This window comes from Euphorbia lathyris, chromosome 3 (genome assembly GCF_963576675.1).
Source record: "Euphorbia lathyris chromosome 3, ddEupLath1.1, whole genome shotgun sequence".
In the NCBI taxonomy this organism is placed as follows: domain Eukaryota; kingdom Viridiplantae; phylum Streptophyta; class Magnoliopsida; order Malpighiales; family Euphorbiaceae; genus Euphorbia; species Euphorbia lathyris.
The window spans coordinates 29,825,827-29,845,429 of NC_088912.1; the positions used below are offsets into that span (position 1 = coordinate 29,825,827).

The 19,603-nt window shown below is 37.0% G+C and overlaps 1 protein-coding gene across 2 annotated transcripts; it reads left to right on the forward strand.

Annotated features, from left to right (window-relative positions):
• The first annotated feature begins 12,260 nt into the window (after positions 1 to 12,260).
• On the forward strand, positions 12,261 to 16,904 carry LOC136223683 (uncharacterized GPI-anchored protein At1g61900). Of its 2 annotated transcripts, none has more exons than XM_066011805.1 (8): positions 12,261 to 12,485; positions 13,580 to 13,713; positions 13,894 to 14,748; positions 15,338 to 15,583; positions 15,681 to 15,695; positions 16,095 to 16,235; positions 16,371 to 16,418; positions 16,692 to 16,904. In XM_066011805.1, the coding sequence occupies exons 2-8, from the start codon at positions 13,683 to 13,685 to the stop codon at positions 16,763 to 16,765; spliced, it is 1,410 nt and encodes a 469-aa protein (XP_065867877.1). In that variant the 5' UTR covers positions 12,261 to 12,485; positions 13,580 to 13,682; the 3' UTR covers positions 16,766 to 16,904. The 2 variants fall into 2 exon arrangements, with proteins under 2 accessions (XP_065867877.1, XP_065867878.1); XM_066011806.1 differs by lacking the exon at positions 12,261 to 12,485 and adding an exon at positions 12,718 to 12,924.
• The last annotated feature ends 2,699 nt before the right edge of the window (positions 16,905 to 19,603 follow it).

A 19,603-nucleotide genomic window follows, 5' to 3' on the forward strand; every position in this document is an offset into this window, starting at 1 on the left:
AGCCTACGGCTAAGATATATATTGTACTGCTGCTTTTATAGACTTTGTAATATCTACATTTAAAAGAAACATATATAATGCCTTTATATAAAAAAATAAAAAGTTTAAAAGGCAAATCGTTTCTACTTATTGCGTTTTTTGCACTCCTCGAAACCATGTTTCACTTGATTTTTTTCAACCACAAATACATTCATATAAACACCAATAGGAATGGATGTTCAAATTTCATGTGCATTTCATTCTGAGAGAAAGTTGCATCCTGAAAATTTTAAGAATAAGTTAGTTAATCGGATATAATAATGTGTTATGCTTTATGTTGGAAATAGGTTGTTGCATATAAAAATAAAGAGATACATGGATTTGGTTAGTTGATTAGGTTATTGCATAATTTCAAATTTGTTTTTAGTTTAATTCTACTGGGTTGAATCACTGACTTTAAATTTGCATTTATAAGCTATGGCTAAATCAACACTTTTCTCAAAACGGCAGGATTAAATTTGGTTAACTTTTCAAGTGAAGTGTAGATTTAACATCAAAGCAAGATCAATTTTGGCCCACTAAATATCTTATGCATAATTGATATTTGGAAATATCGATTATGTCTAAGATATTTAAGGTTAAAATTGATCTTGCCTAAAAATATTATGGTTAAATTTAATTAAAATGTTAGGGTTAAATTTGATTTTATCGTAGAAATATTTGTACTATCTATATCTCCATGGAACTAAATATTTGTTACATCATTAACCATAAAACCAACTAATGATTATAGTTAGAAATATTTGCTACATCATTAACCAACAAAATACCCAATTAAGATTATTATTCTCATACTCATTTACAATTTTTGTTAATTTAGCATTTCATTTTAAGTTGTTAATAATATTACCTTCGCTTTTTTAAATTAATTTTTAAGTTGTAATTCATTTTATTATTTTTTTTACATACGTAGACTAGATGAGGATAAGAATAGGCTTTTTTTTTAATTATTAGAGTATATCAAGGATAATTTTGTAACAAATATACATGAATATTAGTAAGAGTATTTGAGTTGTGACACTGTTTGCAGAAATGGGAATCATGGTGTTATTAAAGATTGGGTACCGATAATGTTACTTTGAAATATTGATCAGATTTATGTACTTTATTGTATGGTTGTTTGTTTCACAATAATAAATAGAAATCAAGAACAATCACTTTCTTATGTTGGATTATATCTTTCTCACATGATTTTTAATCATGTTGCTGTTTTTAGAGTTAAAAGTATGAGAGGATTGAAATTGCTCCTATGTGATGAGAAAATATATAATTGTACACAAAATATAGTGTTTCAATAAGTTTTTAATAATATATATTAATTATGTTAATTTTTTTTAATTATGTTGTTCAAATTTTATTTTTATATAATAAAAATTTAAATAGAGGGGTAGTATATGCAAACCGTGCTTTTGCACGGGTGACAAACTAGTTGTATATAAGATTTCTTTTGGTAGGAAAAAGTGCAGGTAAGGTAGGTCTACTCACTCTCAAAGTCAGGACAATATTGTATATAAGATTTAATAACACCAATGTAAAATCATCAAAGATGTAAAATGTACAAAAAGTGACTTGTAAGCAACAACTCCATTCTCTCTCTCTCTCTCTCTCTCTCTTTTGCCTAGGGTTTCATGGTGAAGCGGGTTCAGGATCGTTCGAGGGAGAGGGGGGCGGCGGGTGGCGGATCTAGGGGGGAGCAAGGTGTGGATGGGCGGGGCGGCCAGGTTGAGGGGTGCGGGATGGGTATGGGAGGGATGGAGGGGGGTGGGCGCTCGAGGGATCCGGCGATGGGAGGGGATTCGGGAGGCGCGGCTGGGGGATCGGGGGTGGTGAGGGCCGAGGGTGAGGCGAGGGGGGCGGTAGGGGGCCAGGAGGTAGGCGGCTGGGGTTTTACGGGCCAAGGGGTGGCTAGGGGCGCGGCGCCTGCGGATCTTGGGTGGGAGATCTGGGCAGGGGGTAAGGCACCGCCGCTCGGCTGGAGTGCCGAGGGGGCTGGGCGGGGGGGTGCCAGGCGCCGAGTGGAGTGTGCTCGGTGGGCTTGGGGCAGGCTTTGCCGAGCAGGGGGTTGGGGGCGGCGCTGGCTGTGCCGAGCAGGGGGCTGGGGGCGGCGCTGGCTGTGCCGAGCAGGGGGCTGGAGATGCCGGGAGCTGTGCTGGGCAGGGTGCCGGCGCTAGGGCAGACACTGTGGGCAGTTCCCCAGGCAGTGCTGGGCAGGCTAGGGCGACGGCTGGGGGCCAGGAGGCAGTAGGTCAGGCCTAGATCTAGGGTTATTATTAATGGGATTGGGAAAAGTTCTTGGAAAGACCCTGTTATGGGAGTAGTAGAGGAGGAGCCTTGTATGGAGGAGGTGATGATGGTGGGGGAATCCGAGGATCTGTACTCGGATTCTGATGATGAGGAGGGTATCCAAGACGATCCTCTTTGTCCTGTGATCAGACTCTCTTCAGCCGAGAAGAGGGAGCTTAGAGAGAAATGGAAGGTTTCCCTAATTGTTACGGTGTTTGGGAAGCGAATTAGCTTTAACTATTTTGCCCAAAGGATCCAAGCCCAGTGGGCAAGGAAAGGGAAAGTCAGTATTACTGACCTGGAGAATGACTACTATGTCATTAAATTCACCAGGGTTGAGGATTATAATGTTGTGATTAAGGGAGGCCCATATATTATTTCCAACCATGTTTTGGCCTTAAGCCCTTGGGTTCCTAATTTTAATCCTCACGATTGTTCTGTTAACAGGATTTTGACTTGGGTTAGGTTCCCGGGCCTTCCCATTGAGTATTATAGCGAAAAGTTCCTCAGCAAGATTGGAGGTCTGGTTGGAAAGGTCCATCATGTGGACAAAACTACGGTGGGAGCTATTAGGGGCAAGTTTGCTAGGGTTTGTGTTGATGTTGATCTTGCTAAACCTTTGTTATCAAAATTTTGTATTCAAAACAAGGTGTTCTTTATCGAGTATGAAGGGTTACATAACATTTGTTATGATTGTGGCATGTATGGTCATTCTCAGGAGGGATGCCCAAAAAGGGAGAAGGTTATAAAGGAGATTGTGGTGGATGGTGTGGATAGATCTGAAGTGAGCCAGGGGAATGGTGGGAATTTTGGGCCATGGATGGTGGCTAAAAGGACTAATAGACGAAGAACACAACCTTCAGTTGGGCAGAATCGTCCTCCTGATGTTAGCATTAACTTGAAGGCCTCCTCTGCTAAACCTCTTGTTCTTCCCAGTATCAAAGAGAAACCTATCTCTAATGCTAGGGAGGAGCTTGGAGCCGGTTCAGCTTTCACGTCAGGATCTAGGTTTGGGGCCCTGTTGATGGAGGAAGTTCATGATCCTGACCAGGGGGATGTTCAAAGCATGCCGGGTTTGGAGTCGGTTGAACCATCTGAGAGGGTGGTTGAATCTGTTAATCCCCTCTTTGTGTCTAAAGTCGAAGCCCAGGGGGGGTCACTGGCCGTGTCTAGCCAGAGTATGAAGAAGATTAATGAGGTTAGTATTCCTATTCTGTGTGGTGATCCTGGGAATGGGAAATCAATGGGAGTTACTAAAACTAGTTTGAAAAAGTAGATTAAGGGTAAACAGAAAAGTACCCAAAATACTTTGGGCTTACCAGAGAAGAGAGGGCCGGCAGGTACCTCGGCGAGGCTCTCAGGAGCCCCTAGCAAATACCTGGCTTAGGGGTGTGGGTGCGGTCAGTTTTCCTCCTTTCTATGGATTTGTTGTGTTGGAATGTTAGGGGTGCGGCTAGCAAGGCTACCCGTGTCCATATTAATGATCTTATTAAACAGTTTAATCCTTCTTGTTTCGCTTTATTGGAAACTAAGATTAGTGGAGATAAGGCAGATGAGGTGGTTAAAAAGTTTAAAAACTGGAACTGTGTTAGATCGGAGGCAACTGGCCGGGCTGGTGGGATTTGGCTTTTCTGGAGGCCAGATCGGGTTCATTTCGATATTATTTGCATGGATAAGCAGTTTATTCACTGTAAAGTGAGTGTCCCCGGTAATGTTCCTTTTTTGATTACCCTTGTGTATGCTGACCCTATCTTAGCTAATCGAAAATGGCTTTGGGAGGTTCTCTACTCTATGAGTGTCAACATTTCTGAGCCCTGGTTCGTGGCGGGTGACTTTAATGATATCGCCTTTATGAGTGATCAAAGAGGGGGTTCTATTCATTATGTTAATCGCTGCCTTCATCACAAGAATAGTATGGATTTATGTGGGCTGTCCGATCTGAGGGCTTCTGGTCATAGATTCACTTGGAAACGTAACAGTACCTTTGTTCGTTTGGATAAGGTCTACGCTAATGTTTCAGCTCAGACTTCTTTCCCCGAGAGTTCTGTGTTAAATCTCCTGTTCTGTCATTCGGATCATTGTCCTATTTTATTTAGGCTTTTGAGAGGTAACCGCCCTAGGGGAGAGAGACTGTTCCGGTATTAGTTGGCTTGGGAGTCCCATCCTAAGTTCAAGGATTTCATTCAAGAGAATTGGAAACCTCATTCGAATGTCCTTCAAGCTGCGGAAGGGTTCAAGAATAATGTGCTGGGGTGGAATAGAAATGTCTTTGGGCATATTATTAGAAGGAAGAACAAGTTATTAAATAGGATGGAGGGCATTCAGCGTAGGTTGGAGGTGAGGTTTGATCATAGTTTGGATGGCCTCCTCAGAACCCTTCAGAAGGAGCTAGAAGCTGTGCTCAGGCAGGAGGAGCTTCTCTGGTTTTAGAAATCTAGGAAGTCCTGGATTAAAGATGGGGATCGGAATACCAGATACTTCCATCTTTCTACCATGATCAGGAGGCGGAGGAATAGAATTGATGCCATTAAGGACTCTAATGGTGATTGGGTGTATGAAGATGAGGAGATTCGGAAATTGGCCCTGGAGTTCTATAAGGATCTGTTTAAAGAGGAACCGGTCCAACTGGAGAGGGCTCACTTTGTCGCTACCTTTCCTCTGATTAGTGTGGAAAGCAGTCAGGATGCCTTTAAACCTATATCCCGTAAAGAGATAGACCAAGCCATTTTCAGCATTGGGGCTTCTAAAGCTCCTGGGATTGATGGTCTGCCTGCTGGCTTTTACCATAAACATTGGGAAGTTGTGAAGGATGATCTATAATTTTGTCATAGGTGTGTTTAATGGTTCTCAGGATATTGAGATGGTGAATAGAACTCTTCTGGTTCTGATTCCTAAAATTGATAAGCCTACTTTATTTTTGCATATGAGACCTATCAGTCTTTGTAATGTTCTTTATAAGACGGTTACAAAGATTGTGGCTAATAGAATCCGTGGCATTCTTCATGCGATCATTTGTCAGAATCAGGGTAGTTTTGTGCCCGGTAGACAAATGATGGACAATGTGGTGATTGCCCAAGAGATGGTCCACACTATGAAGATTAGGAAGGGGAAGAAAGGCATTGTGGCTATGAAGCTGGATCTGGAGAAGGCCTATGATCGTATCAACTGGAATTTCCTGATGGAGAGTTTGGAGAGAGCTAGGATCCCGGACAGCTAGAGAAGGTTAATTAAGGTATGTATCTCTTCTCATGTGTTTCAAGTTATGGTTAATGGGGATATGTCGGAGGAGTTCTCCCCGGGCCGGGGTATCCGTCAGGGTGATCCTATGAGTCCCTTCCTTTTCGTTATTGCTATGGAGAGATTATCGCACCTGATTCAAGATGCAATTGATAATGGGAGTTTCCACCCGATAGCTATCAATAGCTTCTGTCCTTAAGTGATTCACTTATTCTTTGCAGACGATGTCCTTATCTTCCTGGAAGGTAAGGAGGAGCAGTTGAGTATTATTATGGATATTCTTGATTGCTTTTGTTCGGCCTCTGGGCAGAAACTTAATATCCAGAAATCCAAAATGATGTGCTCTAAGAATATGAATCCGAGAGTCTGTAAAAGGTTAAGTGATCTCTCTGGTATTCCTCTTACTGATTCTCTTGGGAAGTATCTGGGCATTCCCCTCCACAGTGAGAGAGTATCTAAAGTTTCCTTTAAAGATACTTTGGACAAAGCTAATATGAAGTGTGCCACATGGAAAGCCAAAACTCTTTCTCTCGCTGGCCGCCTCACGTTAATTCAATCAGTTAATTGTGCAATGTTACGCATGAAATTGACTTAGTTTAACATAGTGTTTATAAGAGAATTCGAGTGTTTTATTATGTCATTTGGTAAGAAATAAGGACTAATTACTGTCCTTGTGCAGATAAGCAAAGAGAAATGCTAAACTCGCTGGAAACAGCTTGTTTTGCTAAAGCCAAGAGGAGTAGAGCTTTACTTGTATCCAGCGGTCAAACGCCGGATTTTTCCAATGACGGACAACGACAAATCATGGTGACAGTGGCAGGGAAAGCGGCAGAGCGGCAGGTGAAAGTGTGTGGCGATGGGATTGCCTAAAGAAGCAAGATGACTTGAAGTATCATCCCCTTGAGTGTTCAAGGGTTAATCGAAAGTTAATCATTTTAGTTTATTTTAATTGTAGTTGGTAGTTGGCTTATTTTGTAGAAAGGGTACGAACTGTTGTACTTATTTTGGCCTCTGTCTTTCCCTTTAAATAAGTGAAGTAGAGATAAGTTTAAGGACTTCGGATTTTTAATATTTGGTCAGTAACATAGAATAGAAAAAAAGAAGAGAGCTCCCATGGAGTCTCAAGCTGTATCAAGAACCATTATCTGCTCACTGCTCGATATGAGTGAGTAGTCCTTTTGAACGGGCACGGCCTGGCCGACCCGGTGATGTAAGTGTTGCAATGTTTTTATGAATATTTAGTACTTTGCCAATGTTGTGGTCAATGAGGATTTAACTTTCTTGCTTAAGCATGTATGTATGTGTTAGATGAATGATAGGACACTGCTTTCATCTTCACCGATATCTCTATTGATCTCCCAACTTCGAAGATGACAAGTTAGAAGGTTGTGTCAAGGGTTTTCTCATCTAGAAATTCAGTTTTGTTCTTAATGCTAGAAAGAACGTATCTTTAGGACGCTAAAGGTATTAGTAAATCTTAGGAGTTTGAGAACACACGAAAGTTGACTCAAACTCACTTCAAAACTGAAACTTTGGCTTCATTGGCATTGTCTTGTATTCATGGAATGTTGTAAGACGTAGCACACCGTGTTCGGCTATGTCGAGCCTGTTCTATTCTCTGAAATCTTTGCAAAGTTGTTTCATTTTCTTGTTTCATTAGTCTGCCTACATTGTTAAGTATCCAACATCAAACAATCAACGATAAAAGAAGACTCTGTTGTGACACACACTGTTTGGCAACGATTTCTAATATTGATTTGAATCACAATCCCTGTGGAGACGATACTCACTTATCACTTTATTACTTGTATCTAGTGCACTTGCTAGAGTCTAATCTGAGGACAACATGCAGCTCCCAATCACATTATGCAGGCTTGTCAGCTTCCGGGTCATGTTCTTAATGATCTTGATAAGATCAACCGTAGGTTCCTGTGGGGGGAAGCTGTGGAGGGAAGAAAGATCCATCTGGTGCCTTGGAGTGAGGTTTGTCAGCCAAAAGTTTTTGGTGGTCTGGGCATTAGGAAAGCAAAGGATAATAATAAAGTTTTATTAATGAAACTCCTTTGGCGTATGTGGCAGAGCCCCTCATCTCTTTGGGTTTGCCTTCTCTGTGGTAAGTATAGGAAAGACAAAATCTTTGGGGGCCCTAAGGAGAGAGTTGTCAATTGTTCTTTCCTCTGGAAAGGGCTTAGCGTCGTGTTTGCAGAGTTCTGCTTGGGGGTTGGTCTGGAGGTGCGTAATGGTAAGACCATCAGCTTCTGGTTTGACACCTGGATTGGGGATCAACCGTTAATTGATGTTTGTAGCTCCCCCCTCCTAGTGACATCCATAACTGGAGGATTGCAGATGTAGTGGACTCTGAGAGGGACTGGATCTGGTCAAAGTTTGATACATTCTTTAGCCTAGGGACTCTCCTTAGAATTCGGGGAGTGAAGGTTAGTAATCAAGAGGAGGACATAGATAGGCATTGTTGGGCGCTGACTAATAATGGAGTTTATTCTTGCAAGTCTGCCTTTGAAGCTTCTACCCTCAACAGATCCAATCCTCCCTCGGATATTTGGAAATCCATTTGGGCCCTCAAAGTCCCTTACCGTATTAGAAGTTTCCTGTGGCTGGGAGTTAAGGACAGGTTGCTTACTAATTCGGATAGGCACAAACGACATTTGGCGGACTCAGGAGCTTGCAGTAGATGCAGTGGCCATGTTGAATCTTTGTGCCATGCTCTTAGGGATTTCTCTAAAAGTAAAGAGGTTTGGAAGAAAATTCTCCCTCACCATATTCTCTCTTCCTTCCTGGCCCACTCTGAGTATGACTGGTTCTCTGATGGTATTAGTGGGAAGTTACTAACTTACATGGAGCATAGGGACATTCTCTTTGTCATCATCTGTCACCAAATCTGGAAGTGGAGAAATGAGGAGATTTTTGGTAATAAAACTGTTGTTATTCCAAACTTAGCTGAATTCTTCTCGAAAAAACTATCCACTATTATTGAGAGTCTTAAAGGGGATTCCCTTACCAGGTCTACCCAGGAAAGTGATGTCCATCTCGTGGGGTGGAGCAGGCCGAGCGAGGGGGTTGTAAAATTAAATACGGATGGCTCCTGCCTTATCAATGGTAAGATTGCTGCCGGAGGTGTTCTTAGAGATGCGGGGGGCGCTTGGCTCTCTGGGTTCACACAGAATCTTGGGTTGGGCTCTTCCTTCTCTGCGGAGCTCTGGGGTATTCTCTCTGGTATCAAGCTTGCTAAAAGCCTGGGCGTTAAGAAGCTGTCTGTGGAGTCTGACAATATGGAGGCCATCAAAATGATTACTGAGAATCATGCTATTGGTCTTAATAGCCGCAACCTTATCAAAGCTATTAAGAGGCTTTGCCCTTCCTTTGAGATCTTAAAGTTCAGTCACATTTTCAGAGAGCAGAACCGTGTTGCGAATCGTTTGACTGCGGCTGGCCATGAGGGGATGTTAGGTGTTACTACCCTTTCTGATCCCTCTACCTTTCTCTCTTCTCTTCTTTTAGAAGATAGGGTTGAGGTTAGCTTCCCTAGGCTAATCTCAGGTTAATTGTTCTTTGTTTTGTTTTTTCCTTTCCTATTCCTACCAAAAAAAAATCAAAGATGTAAAATAGTTTAGTGTATCCACCGCCGACAGCGGTGACTATTCACTTTCACAGATGGTTATAAGTAGTAAATAATTAAATAAACTATTTAATTATTTAAATTAAAAGATTAAATATTTATTTAATTTAAGTGCATTTGATAACAATTATTTTTCTATCACTTAAATTATTTAATTAAATTAAAATCACTTATTTTGATAAGTTAAAATATTTAACTTAATATTTTAAGTTAAATATTATCAACTACCATTTTTATAGCAGTTACACCATTTAATACTTTCAGCACTTATAATATTTAAGACTTAACTTTCAATTTTATCAAACATCACCTTACATTAGTTGAAATTTTATTTATTAAACTTATTATTTATATTAATTAAAATTTTACTAATGTTAATAGGCAGAGATAATAAATAAATGTTACTAAATGATAAGTTAGAAGAAAAATAATGAATAGATGAAGCACCAAATAATGCTTTAAGAAAATTTCTTATTATTATGGAAAATTTAGTTTAATTTTGATATTTTATAAGTAAATGCAATAAAAATTAGTATTACTCTTACCTCTGAACATTAGTAATAGCCTATAGGAAACTTCTTTTAGTTTTTTTTTTTTTTTGTTATAATGGAGAAGATAATTTTGAAGAAACATCAAAAATAGTTAAAAATGGATCATTTTGGGAAGTCCAGACTCATAAAAATTAGAAAAAAGAATGTCCTAGATGCATGCAAAAGGTGCACCACACTCATGAAGACCCAAACTCAAACTCCTTGTGTAGTTTACCATCCAATCAACTGTCATGTTCTCTTCCCGTAGGATATGAAGGAGTCACACCTTCTAATCTATGTCATATAAATCACAACACGCTATAATAAGCCAAGAAAAATGATGTCGTTGAACCACCTTATGATTAACAAGTCGAATTACTACCAAAAAGTCCATTTCGAATACTACCTTGCAGTAATGCCTAGCTCGAAAACTACTTTTAGTTAATAACAAATTTGAAATTAAAAAGATATATGGATTGGATTTCTTTTATTTGGAGTTTTAATGAAGTTTTAATTTCAACCATTAATTTGCAATTAATGTTTGAAATTTAATTATTAAATTCTAAAATTTTTAAGTATTTATTTATTGAATAATTAAATGTGAATCAATTTTATATTAGAATATCTATAACAGAAGTGCTTGAATATATACCAGTGTTGAAAATACAAAAATTGTTTGTTTTTCATGTCAATGTTGCCACTCTTTTTTTTCAATAAGAAATAAACTTTTAAACATTAAAATAATGATTTATGAGATTATAATGATAATTTTTAGAATTGTTTAGTATTATCCGATTTATTATTAAAAATTTGTTAAAAGTAATGGAATGAAAAATAAACATTAAAGCTGTTGTTTGCATTTGAGGTGCTCTTAATAGTTGAGATGTGTCAAATATGACCTCTCAAGTCAAGTTGAAATCCAAACCCAATATAAGAGGATTCAATCCAAAATTAAAATGTAATATAAAAAAAATTGTTTGTTATTAATAGAGAATCACATGATGAATCGTTGTGCCACGCTCAAATAGATACAGAAAGCATTTGGCGACCTCTGGAGCTTGCGGTAGATGTAGAGGCCATGTTGAATCGTTGTGCCACGCTCTTAGGGATTGCCCTAAGAGTGAAGAGGTTTGGAAGAAAATTCTCCCTCATCATACTTTCTCTTCCTTCATGTCCCATTCTGTGAACGACTGGTTCTCAGATGGTATTAGGGGAAAGTTATTGTCTTATATGGAGCATGGGGACATTTTCTTTGCCATTATCTGTCATCAAGTGTGGAAATGGAGGAACGAGGAGATTTTTGATAATAAAGATGTGCTTTTGCCTAACTTAGCTGAGTTCTTCTTGAAGAAACTCTCCTCTATTATTGATAGTTTCAAAGGTGAGTCCCTTGCCAGATCTTCCCCGAGTAGTGATGTCCACCTCGTGTGCTGGAGCAGGCCGATAGAGGGGGTTGTGAAGCTGAATACTGATGGTTCCTGCCTCAGTAATGGTAAGATTGCTGCCAGAGGTTTCTTAGGGATGCGGGAGGCGCCTGACTTTCTGGGTTTACCCAGAATTTGGATTTGGGTTCTTCCTTCTCTGCGGAGCTCTGGGGCATTCTCTCTGGGATCCAGCTGGCGATTAGGCTGGGTGTTAAGAGGCTTTCTGTGGAGTCAGATAACTTGGAGGCCATCAATATGATTTTGGGTAGTCATGCCATGGGTCTTCATAGCCGCAACTTTATTAAAGCTATTAAGAGGCTTAGCCCCTCATTTGATATCATTGAGTTCAGCCACATTTTCCGGGAGCAGAACCGTGTTGCAGATCACTTGACGGCGGCAGGCCATGAGGGGGTGTTAGGTGTTTCTACCCTTACCGTTCCCCTTATCGCTCTTTCTCCTCTTCTTTTAGAGGATATGATTGAGGTTAGCTTTTCTAGGCTAATCCCGGTGTAGTTACTTGTTTTGCTTTGCTTTCCTTTCCTTTTCTAAAAAAATAAAAATAAATAAAGAATCACATGAACGATGGTTTAAATTTAGAATACATTTAAGTTGAATTTTATTTTCATTTAACAAATTATCAAACTTTATATTTTATTTCAATAAAATTGTTAATTCAAACAATTTTTTTATTAAAATAATAACGTGTCCATGTGATAACTTATTTTTATTGAAATTAAAAAAGTTCAGTAATTTATTTAAAGAAATTTAGTGACTTTTATCAGTAAACTACAAATTTCAATAACATTCTATATAATTTAGTGATATAATACATCCAATAATTTAAATAAGAAATTTTTTTAGGATATAATACATCCAATAAATGAACACACATGTATATTTATAATTACATTATAGTAAACGTATGCATTATTAATTTATTTTCTATTACAGTAAACTTTAGCTTAATTTCTTCTTATTATAATTATTATGTATAATGAAAAAGACAAGGCAGGATCCGAGTAGAAGCAAAACTTGACCCAGGACAGGACAGGCCGGGTTGAGCGAGTCTAAAAAGGTAAAGTAGGCTCATCTAAGTTCTTACTTTATCCTCCAACTCAGTTACAATCACAGAGAGAGAGACTTTCTACTGAGTGAGCTAAAAAGCTCTGATTTAGGGTTTCTACCCGTTCCTTTTTTTTTTTTAATTAATTTTACCTTCTTTACCAAATCGATCCACTCTTCAGTTCATGTACTGAAATTTTCCATTTCTTTTCATCTCCAATCTCTTTAACCACTTTGATTTCTGGTTAATATCTTTCATGGGTTCAACATCTTCAGGTACCTTTCTTTTTCGCTTCTTACTTTTTTGATTCCTTTTGTTTGGTAGCCAAGGAAATGCGAGAAATGATAAGAGAATACTAGTTGCTGAGTAGATTTTGCTGTATTTGGTACCTTCTGCTTTATTGAGTTGAGCTCCTACTGTTTGGCCTGCTCTTAGTATGCTATGCCTTTCATTTTCTCAATAACGATAAGATCCTCTTTTTGATAGTTTAGAAGTTGCGTGGATAGAGAGGATATATGAATTGTTGAAGTTTTTTTTTCTGTTCCTAGGGAGTGTTTCGACCTTTATGTTCTTTCAGGAAATAAAGAAAGCTATATCTATGTTTTTTACTTGTAACTGAGAAAGTAAAAACCGATTTTCAAGTCAGATGCTTTGATCCTCCCCTGATATTTGGGCAAACAATTCACTTGATTGAGCATAGTGAAAAATGTTTTGGTATGATCTTCAGAAATTTATTATTATCTGAACTTTTTTTTTTTCCATGATGTTTCTAAACAGTTATAGCATATATTATTTGGAAATATTATGCTTAATTTTGTCTGCGTGAATCTCAGGGGCGAGACTTTGTAGTATAATCAGTCATTCGATGTTTGATTCCATATATGAAGAACCAGTTCAGGGTAAACAAATAAAGCCACAAAAGATGAAAAAAGGTTTTCTTGAGATACAAAATTGAAGTGCCTTCCACTCATGATATTGAGCAAAGTTTTTTTTGTTTAGCAATTAGAGAGTGACAAGGCCTTGCTTTAAGGGCAAGCTGATGTACAAAACACCTTTGTGCTGAATAACATCAACATGTATTTTGAATAGAAATAAGATACTCTTTGTGTAAGTTAATAACTTGAGCACGGTTGAAGCATTATGTCCTTGAAAGATGTGCATAATTTGATGATATTCACCTGGTCTTGTGTCGACAAAATGTTATAACTTAAGTCCTAAGCCTTAGTGGAAGTTTGAATATTCTTTACATGGAAATTGAAATGGAGAATTATTTTTAAGTGTGCTTTTTATGGTTTATTTGAACTTTGAAAATTTTGTTGCTATTTGCTGCTGGATGTATCGGTTTTGCTCTAATATGAAGCTTCTGCAGGTATACTAACAGACTGCATTACTATGAGCAAGTTTTGGGTGTATAGTTAGGCCATAGGGTTTTCTTTTGTAAAACTCAATGGTGCCAGAGGGTTAGTGGAAATATGGGCTGTTTAACCATCACAAAACGCAAGGGTAAGCCACTGTAATTCATTAATAGCTGCAAGTATTTCTAGTATCCAATACCCTCTGGACTCTCCCTCTCATAGACAAATGTGCTTAGGGATTTTTATTTATTATATCCACTGAATTTGTTTTTTTTAATCCAGTTTAGTAACTTTTATATTTATGTTGATGAATGCTCATATCTCGCAGGTTCATTGTGCCAGCAGTTCTTATTGTTCATTATTTGGGTATCCAGTTTCCAAGATTTTGGGGATATGCATATTCTGTCTGAATCTAATCATGTTTCTACCACAACTGAGCTAGCTACTCCCCCTATTACTGGGCTTTTTGATCCCATAGAAATATCACCTTCTGTCTTCCCACATGACCCCTATCCTAGTGACTCTTTACCACCTATGTACCCAACCTTTCCCACCACATATGAACCAAAATTAACTGGGAAATGCCCTGTAAATTTCTCTGCTATGTCAGATCTCATGGATAAAACAGCATCGGATTGCTCTCTACCTTTAGCACCACTTGTAGGAAATGTTATTTGTTGTCCACAGTTTGGCAGTTTACTCCACATCTTTCAGGCTCATTACGGCATCAACTCTGATAAGTTGGTTTTGGGTAATTCGGTTGCTAATGATTGTTTTTCAGATATCATTAGCATCTTAGCCAGCAGAGGGGCCAATAGCACAATTCCTACACTTTGTTCCGTAAAATCATCAAATCTTACCGGTGGGTCTTGTCCAGTGAAGGATGTAGTTAGCTTTGAGAAAATAGTTAATACAAGCAAGTTGCTGGAGGCTTGTAGTACCATTGATCCTCTTAAAGAGTGTTGTAGACCGATTTGCCAACCTGCAATTATGGAAGCTGTTCTTCAAATTTCTGGAACAGAATTGACTATCAATGAGAATAAAGAGGTAGTGAATGTGCCCAATCATGTTGATTCTGTTAGTAATTGTAAAGGAGTGGTATACTCATATCTCTCTAGGAAACTCTCACAAGATGTTGCAAATGCTGCATTCCGAATATTGTCTTCATGCAAAGTTAACAAAGGTATAGTATTTAGTCAAACTATGTTTCTATGTTTTGAAAGTTTCCCTTTGCAGTACATTTTTTTCTTTAAATAATCTATCAATGCTAAGTTTATGAATTCTTGGGAATCTGTTTGGTTCTTGCTGATGAAAGTTCCAAGTGTATAGATTGTGTCATGATATGATAATGTAATCATAGATGAGAGGACTAGATGCATGGGCATTATGTTTGTGACTATTATAGTAATATAATTAGGCTACTCTTCTGATTATAGAGTTCTCACCATATTTTTATTCTTTCAGTGGCAAGAAGAAATCATATTTTCCTTGAGACTAGAGACCTATAAGTAGAACAGGATATAGTCTGCATCAACTTTCGACTAAAGTTTACCTAGTTTTGTAGAATGTCATCCCACTAGAATCTTTTCCTTCAGCTGTTGACTTGGTTGAATTTGGGCCTGCACAGTAAATTTGCTTATTCATATGCTGACACGTTTGTGTCACTTAGATGATCATGTTTTGATATATTTTATGGAACATAGTGTCATTTGTAAATTTTTCATGGATTGTTTGGTTGTTTAATTTTAATTGAAGTAATTTTGTCTGTGCAGTTTGCCCTTTGAATTTTACGCAGCCATCAGAGGTAATTAAAGCATGTCGCAATGTAGCTGCTCCTGATCCTTCATGCTGTAGCTCATTGAACGTTTACATTGCTGGCATCCAAAAGCAAATGCTGATCACAAACAAGCAAGCCATAATCTGTGCAACAGTTTTTGGGTCTTTGCTTCGGAAAGCTGGGGTCTTGACAAACGTATATGAGCTTTGTGACATTGACTTGAAAGATTTCAGCATTCAAGGTTTGTTTGCTCCCTGTTTTAATATGAGCTGAGTATCTGCCCTTCCATCTGATGTTGTAATTTGGTTTTGTGGTTCATGTATGGATGACTGGAGCAGCTTATGGACAACAAGGTTAGCTTGTGTTTCCTCCTCTTCATTGAACATATATGTTTATATTGTTGTGAAAATATTGGTCTCATTGATCTCAAATTAGTAAATCAGTAAATTTAGTTTACTGGATTTGGGATGCCTTAAGATGCTGGATTTTTGCTGTGCACTTGAGATGCTTAAAATTCTTGCAGATTAACTGGTAAATTTATCTCATGTTATAAGTCAAGAATCCAAGTAAACTCACTGCTGGAAAATGGTGTTTTTTGAGGATGTAATTACTAATTAGAATTTTGTTTGTGTTGGCTGCATTGAAGAATAGGGTTTTCTTTTTAAAGTTGGTGAAGAAACTGAAACTTTGCTTCTTTTGGGGCCCTTACTAAACATTATTTTTTGATACAATTTGATCTTCATATATAATAGGATGTCTACTTCGGAGCTGGACTACAGATGTTGTGTTTGACAATTCAACTGGGTTCAGTTTTACATGTGACTTGACTGACAACATTGCTGCACCATGGCCATCATCATCATCCATGTCATCCATGTCTCTTTGCGCTCCAGGTAACTTATCAACAAAATTCTGTTAGTTCTTTGCTTCCTTTGCTGAAAGATGATAAAAGACCTATTATATTTAGGAGGTATGTATGTACAATCCATATGTATGTCATATCTAAATGCTTCTACCTGTTCTTGCAGAGATGTCCTTGCCCGCCTTGCCAACATCAGAAACTTTGAAAAACCCTGGTGTGTACTATTGCCCTGTACTTGTTTATGGCTCTTTCCTATTAGCAGCCTTATTGGCATGCTGTTAACTCGAACAAATTCATTGCTCACACGAAATACATATAATTTACTGATGCACAAAACATTATTTTGATATAAAGATTGGAAATCATGACTCAAGCTTTTTAGAAACTGAAAGTATTAAATTCTTAAATGAGTTCAAACTTATACTACAATTAAATATGCATACGTTATTATTCGGAAAAAAGTCTTGACATTACCCTACTAATGCAGGCAATCGAGGTGGTGGGTTGGAGTTTGTGGTACCCATTTTTTCATTTTTTATTTTCAGTACGATGTTGTACTGAAAAAAATATTAGTTGAGAGTTGGGAATATATGCTTCTGGCCTGCAAATTTTACTTGTATATTTTGGGTAGCTTTTTATGTATAGCAGTTTCCTCTTCTATGTCCTCCCTTCCTTCTTTTAAGGTATTAATTTTTGTCCATTTCTCTCTTCCATTTTTTATTGGTTTTGTTTTGATAATTAGAAAGAGTTTGTGGTATTTCCCAGGAATTATGTACTGTTTTTCCGTTTAAACATGTTCAGTTAGGTCAACTCATGTGCCTTTTTTTTTGGTGGGGTTTGTTAGTTATAAGGTAAAATGCATCTTGAGGTCCCTGACCATTCCTATTTTGGTGGATTGATCCCTCGATCTTTGATTTCTAGTCACATTAAGTACCTAATGACCAAAAAAGCAAACTTATATGTTTTCAAATTTGGCGTTTTTTTACAGTTACAGTTTCTATATAGATATTACACAAAATAAACTTCTTTTCGAACTGTTAGACATACAAATTTCGAAAGTGGAACATAGTTTTATGTTTAAAACGAGTTTTCTAGCCATCAATGACCTAATGTGACAGAATAAAGGAACGATTAGGGATCTATGGATGCTTTTTGGCTAGTTGTAATGAGGTACATTCATTCAGAAATCAGAATTAAATTGTTGAGGTGGACCAGGCCTAGCAATGATGAGCGTGGTTTAGTGGTGTGGTGGGGACTGTAATAGTAATAGGGTTTTGTCAAAATAGGCAGCCAGCCATGATAGTTTTGCCCAAATGATTAGGTAGGTAGGTTCAGTTACATTTTCTTTCAATCCATTATAATGTGATTGTTTCAATACTTTACTTAATTCAGTGGACAGGTGTTCTCAATATTTATCCACACTAGTTTTTGACCCGTGCTATGCACGGATTCATCTTAACATATAAATATTAACAAAAATATAATCTAATAATTACAATTAATGATATAAAGGTGCTATATAAATTAAATATTATTATTTTATTTTCACATTTACCTTAAATAATCTTTTTTATAGATAAATATAATAATATAATTAAAATTAATATATTATATATTATATTATGTTTTTTATCAGTAAAAAAGGAGGAAGTGACACCTTAGCTCCATAGTTACTATTTTATATTATATACAGATATGCAGAGAATTAGAGAGATTTTAGAGATTAATTTAAATTATGTATAACTTTTAAATATAGATATGCAGAGAATTAGAGAGATTTTAGGGATTCATTTAAATTTTATAGAACTCTTAGATATAGTACGAATAAAATAATCTTTTTATAAATAAATATAATAATATAATGTGAGCTGCTATTTACCGCAATATTTTTTTCACCTACCGCACTTTTTTTGACAATTTTGCCCTTCTCATAATTTAAACTCAAAAAATCAAAACTCTTAAATCCTCTTTAACTTTTTGGATTTTCAAAAAACCCGACCTAAAACGACATGCCGCCAAAGGCATGAGCGGGTAAAGGCTTCATGAATGCTCCCGTAAGGTTTTTTTAAAAAAAATTACTTCGAAATCACGGGTTCCGCCTCCGAAACGGAGGCGGAATCTGTATGAATTTAGCCTAAACGGACGGGACGTGCCGTTTCCACCACGGGTGGAATGGACGAACTGCCCGTTCCACCAGTGGTGGAAATGGCACGCGCCGTTCGTTCCACCGTACGGTGGAACGAATGGCGCTCCCATTCCACCGTACGGTGGAACGAACGGCATGCTCGTTCCACCGTACGGTGGAACGGGAGCGCCGTTCGTTCCACCGTACGGTGGAACGGTGCGCGCTGCCCGTTTAGGCCAAATCCATTTTAAAAAAAATTCAAAAAGAGAGAAAAAAAAAATTTTGGTTTTTGAGAAAAAATTATGAAAAGGGCATAAATGTCAAAAAGAGTGCGGTAGGTGGAAAAAATATTGCGGTAAATAGCATTACCCTAATATAATTAAAGTTAATATACTATATTTTATATTATATTTTTATCAGTAAAAAAGGAAGAAGTGATACCTCAGCTCCATCGTTACTGTTTTATATAGATATGCAGAGAATTAAACAGATTTTAGGGATTAATTTAAATTCTATAGAACTCTTATATATAGTACGGATAAAATAATATTTTTATAAATAAATATAATAATATAACTAAAGTTAATATAGTATATTTTATATTATATTTTTTATCAGTAAAAAAGGAGGAACGCTCCATCGTTACTGTTTTATATTATATATAGATAGATTTAGATATGCAGAGAATTAGAGAGATTTTAGGGATTAATTTAAATTATGTAGAACTTTTAGATATAGATATGCAGAGCATTAGAGAGATTTTAGGGATTAATTTAAATTCTGTAGAAGTCTTAGATATAGTACGGATAAAATATTTTTTTTCATAAATAAATATAATAATATAACTAAAGTTAATATATTATATTGTATATTATATTTTTTATCAGTAAAAAGAGGAGGAAGTGACACCTCAGCTCCATCGTTATTGTTTTATATTATATATAGATATGTAGAGAATTAGAGAGATTTTAGGAATTAATTTAAATTATGTAGAACTTTTAGATATGGATATGCAGAGAATTAGAGAGATTTTAGAGATTAATTTAAATTCTATAGAACTCTTAGATATAGTACGAATAAAATAATTTTTTTATAAATAAATATAATAATATAAGTAAAGTTAATATATTATATTTTATATTATATTTTTTATCAGTAAAAAAGGAGGAAGTGACACCCCAGCTCAATCGTTACTGTTTTATATTATATATAGATAGGGTAAATTCCAAAAAAACCCATGTGGTTTGTTATTACAAAATAAAGGACTGTGGTTT